Source organism: Chondrus crispus, genomic scaffold (assembly GCF_000350225.1).
Source record: "Chondrus crispus Stackhouse genomic scaffold, scaffold_432, whole genome shotgun sequence".
Lineage (NCBI taxonomy): Eukaryota > Rhodophyta > Florideophyceae > Gigartinales > Gigartinaceae > Chondrus > Chondrus crispus.
In genome coordinates, this window is record NW_005179330.1 from 15,391 (window position 1) to 19,393 (window position 4,003).

The 4,003-nt window shown below is 58.0% G+C and overlaps 1 protein-coding gene across 1 annotated transcript; it reads left to right on the plus strand.

The window, feature by feature from the left end:
* The first annotated feature begins 1,076 nt into the window (after positions 1 to 1,076).
* CHC_T00001308001 (hypothetical protein) lies at positions 1,077 to 1,745 on the plus strand. The gene has a single exon (XM_005718801.1). It carries the CDS (start codon positions 1,077 to 1,079, stop codon positions 1,743 to 1,745), a length of 669 nt encoding a protein of 222 aa, XP_005718858.1.
* The last annotated feature ends 2,258 nt before the right edge of the window (positions 1,746 to 4,003 follow it).

A 4,003-nucleotide genomic window follows, 5' to 3' on the forward strand; every position in this document is an offset into this window, starting at 1 on the left:
AGGGGACGGGTCCGGGGAGGGGCGGAAGAGCGGGGTTGGGCGGTCTCCGTGGCGGCGACTTTGCAGAGAATGTCGAGGGGGGATGTTCCATGAATGGGAGACGCATTTAAGGGCGGCGCGGGCGAGTGGGGCGGGGGAGGGAGTTGGTAAGGTGAGGTACAGAGGAAGCGGGAGGGGAGGGACAGAGGGAGGAAGCCGGGGGAGAGTAGGGGGTCGGTGATCAAAGTCGGATGGTGGTCACTTGTGGTTGATGGTGTTGACATGGAGGATGGAAGCGAGATTTCCCGTAATTTACACAACGCACAACACCGCCACACCGCCGCATCACCACCGTCACACCGCTCGCTCTGCACCACCACTCGCTCCGCACCACAACTCACTTTCCCTTCCTCTCTCTATCTCCCAGTCCCCTCCCCGCCCCTCCCGGCCCCTATCGAGTCACGGCGCGCATCTACACGCCGGCCGGCGGGTGGGGCCTGCAGACGATCGACCGGGACTCCCTCGCGGCGATCGCGCTGCTATGCTTCACGGACATCCCGTTCTGCGTGTATCCCGGCGCGTCGCCGTCGCCGCGCTCTCACGGCCGACCTGGCCCTGCCGGACGCGAACGCGCACCTGACCCCGTTCATGATCGTCGAATCGAGCGCGTTCGCCATGCTCATCACGGCCCGCTTCGGGCCCGCGTTGTCGCACGAGCTCTACCTCAACGACAAGGACTACGCCGACATTTACCACACGCTGCTCTCCAAGGAGACGGCGTCCCCGCTCAACCGCGTGCTGCTGTTTCTCCAGCGGCGGCGGCTGTGCGCGCAGCTGGCCGCGGGCATGGCGCTCGGCGCGCTGTCGACCCGGGTCGGCGACCGCAGCCGCTTCTTTTGCCAAGACGAGCGGTCCGTGCTAGACGCGATCGCGTTTGGCTTCCTCGCGCCACTGCTATACATCCCGCTGCAGCAGGCAGGTGGCCACAAACGTCGTCTCGTTTGTCAGCCGCGTGCAGCAGCAGTACTTCTGGCGCGACGGCGAGCGACTGGTCGGCGAGCTGGACGGCGACAGCGTGCTCGAGGCGCGGTGAAAACATGTCGAGGACGAGGCGCGGGACACCGCGCCTGACGAGTCGGGCGTGCGCGACTCGTCCAAGTGGGCGGAGGAAAGCAAGTCCGAGGACGAACGGACAAGATGGTACCAGTACTTTGTGTGGGGGTCGATCTGGGTGTTCGCGGCGCACGTCCTGCTCGGCAACGAAATCGAGTTTGACTGCGAATAAAATGAAACCAACAAGACGCCCCCTTCTCGCACGCGGCTCAGCGGATAATGCCCATGTTCGGCATGCGGCGGCCCCTGCGGCTGGCCTCCGTCTTGATCTTCTTCACACGCGCCGTACGACTCGCAATGTAATGAGTCTTATCATCGATCTCATCCACCAGCTCCGTCGACCGCTGCGCCCAGCCCTTGAGCACGGCGATCATATCGGCGATCCCCCTCGGCGGCAGCACATCCCTCCAGACGGCGCTGAAAATCTGGACGCGGCTCTCCCTGTGATCCATCCTAGCCCTGACCAGGCCAGAGTACACGACGTGCAGCACGACGTCCTCGACCTGTCGCACGGTCACGGTCTCCACGGCCAGGCGTGTCATGAGGTGCGCGTACTCCAGGTCGTTGTTGCCGTCCGCCAAGGACACGAGCGTGAGTATGATGTAATGGACACTCTGGTCAATTCAATGATGATCTGTTTGGTCCAATTTTAATTACAAAGCAACGTCTCCCCTCAACTGCGCATGTGATCTCCCCATACAGTACTCTCGTATTCCATCCTCACTCTCGCGACTGCCGGTACAGGACTCGCAGCCCCTTCGTTAGTCTCGCGAGCCACACTCGCTGACGCCCGCACCGTCGGCAATCTCATCGGCCTCGACCCCCGCACAAAAGAACCCGTCGCTCGGCCCAATCCGATGCGCGGCGGTAGCTCTGGCGGTGGCACTCGGGACCCCGCGGGGGACGCCGTGGTCGATCGGGTCACCAGCCCGACAGGGCCGAGCTAGACGCAGCACTCGCCGCCGGACAAGCGAAGCTCCGTCAACCGCTCGCCGACTCTTCCATGGCGCGGTACAAGACCACGATCAAAGCCTTCGGCGATGCCATGCGCGAGGTGGAGGCGCCGATCGATGACCCGCTCAGACCTTTTCACCCTGTCAGAAAGAGGAGCAGAGATCAGTCGCCAGTCGGCGTGGCAATTGCGTTCGTAATGAGCCGCTGTGGATTCGTCGTCGACGAGAGATTTGGCGACTGTAGTGCAATGTGCCTGGCAGGCCGCGAACACAGTCCGACGGTCAAACAAAAAGAAGAAAAACAACAACAGCAACAACCACTGCCGATGGCACGCGCTACGGAGCGTTCGAGACTCCCTTTCCCCTTGTGTGGGCTTGCGGCCCACGGTAGCTCGACTCCGACGGGGGGTTAAGGAAAGATGCCCGGCCCGGGAGGATAATGGTGGTAGAGACTTGTGAAGACTTGGGCGCTCGACGAGTGCCGGTCGGGCTTGTCTACGAGGATGTAACCGCCGTTCGCTGGGTTGTAAGGCCAATGCTCGACGAGCGTCTTCAGCACCTTGTGTATAATTCAAGGTCTTCGACGGGGGCTTGTTCAGCACTACCCGACGGGATCGTAACCGTGTAGCAACGCTACTAACGACGTGTTGCCCGATGGCTAAAAACACCCTCACCAGCGCGATCGCAATCGCGGTAGGTGGTACCAACTCTGTCTTGTACAGTAAGACCTTCGACGGAGGCGTCGTCGCAACAGCCTTCCGACGGAACTTGAAACAGTAGCAGCGCAACACAACGTGTTGCCCGATGGCTAAAACACCTACACCGGATCCGTCGCAACCAACTCCAGTGGAACCAACACAATTAAGGGAAAAATAGAGATAGAAGTAGAAAAGAATAGGGAAATAAAGGAAAAAGAAAAAGGGAACCCCCGAGCGCAAAGGATAACGTAATCTGTGGTAAAAGAGAGCGTCTTGGGAAAGACAGACTTCGACAAAGGCGATATTCAACTCTGGCAACTCGGGTTACCTTTACTGACTTGGGGGTCAGAGGGCTAAGGTATAAATCGCCCCGCCGGAGCCACTACAGTAGCTCGCGGCGCTAGATCCTAGATCTAATCTATTGTAAGCAAAATTAATGCCAACTAATTAACTAAATAAAATGAAACAATTAAAAATTAAAACTGTGCAATTATTCACACGTGTGTCCCCCAACCCGGACTACTTTTCATATCCAAATATTTTCCTTTCTTTTCACCCCCCTTTCCAGGTGCGTATTGCACTACAGCGACAACAAGTCCAAGTCTACTGGCGGCGCTATAATTAGCGCCGTGACAGCAGCGTTCAACCTTCTCGACTGCGCTGAGTGCAGCCCGGGATTCGAGTGCCGTCATGTACAGGGCGACTACGTTGAGCTCGGCGAGGGACGCTTTCGAGGCAACCATGGCCGCGCTGCACAGCTAAAGAAGGTCTTCAAGCGTCTAGAGAATGATCAAGCAAGAGCTAAGGTCAATATCATCGAGCGTGCCCTCGCCGAGACGCACAAAGACGTCCAGAGTTTGTACAATATGTATATAAAGGACGTCAGCGTTCGTGTTTTGAGAGGCGTGCTACCAACTAAGGCAGATTTATTTGACTTCAAGGCGTTTGAAGCCTGCACGCTTAACGTTATGCAATGGGGAAGCGTCGCACGAGCGGACGAGATTCTGAACCTTGATTTAGAAGACGTTTTCTTCCCTGGTTCTGCTCTCGACTCACCAATATTCGGTGTGTTGCCCTTCACAAAAACGGGTACTGGTACAAGGTACTACAAGTTCTCCAGGGGCGTACATGTTTCTATATGTCCTCTGCATTCCCTGCATCGGTGGCTTGCTGTGTTGATGGTGCACAAGATTGGAAGAGGTCCCCTGTTTCTTGCATTTAAAGGCGGCGCTTTGCGTGAAGGAGTGCGCATGTCCCATT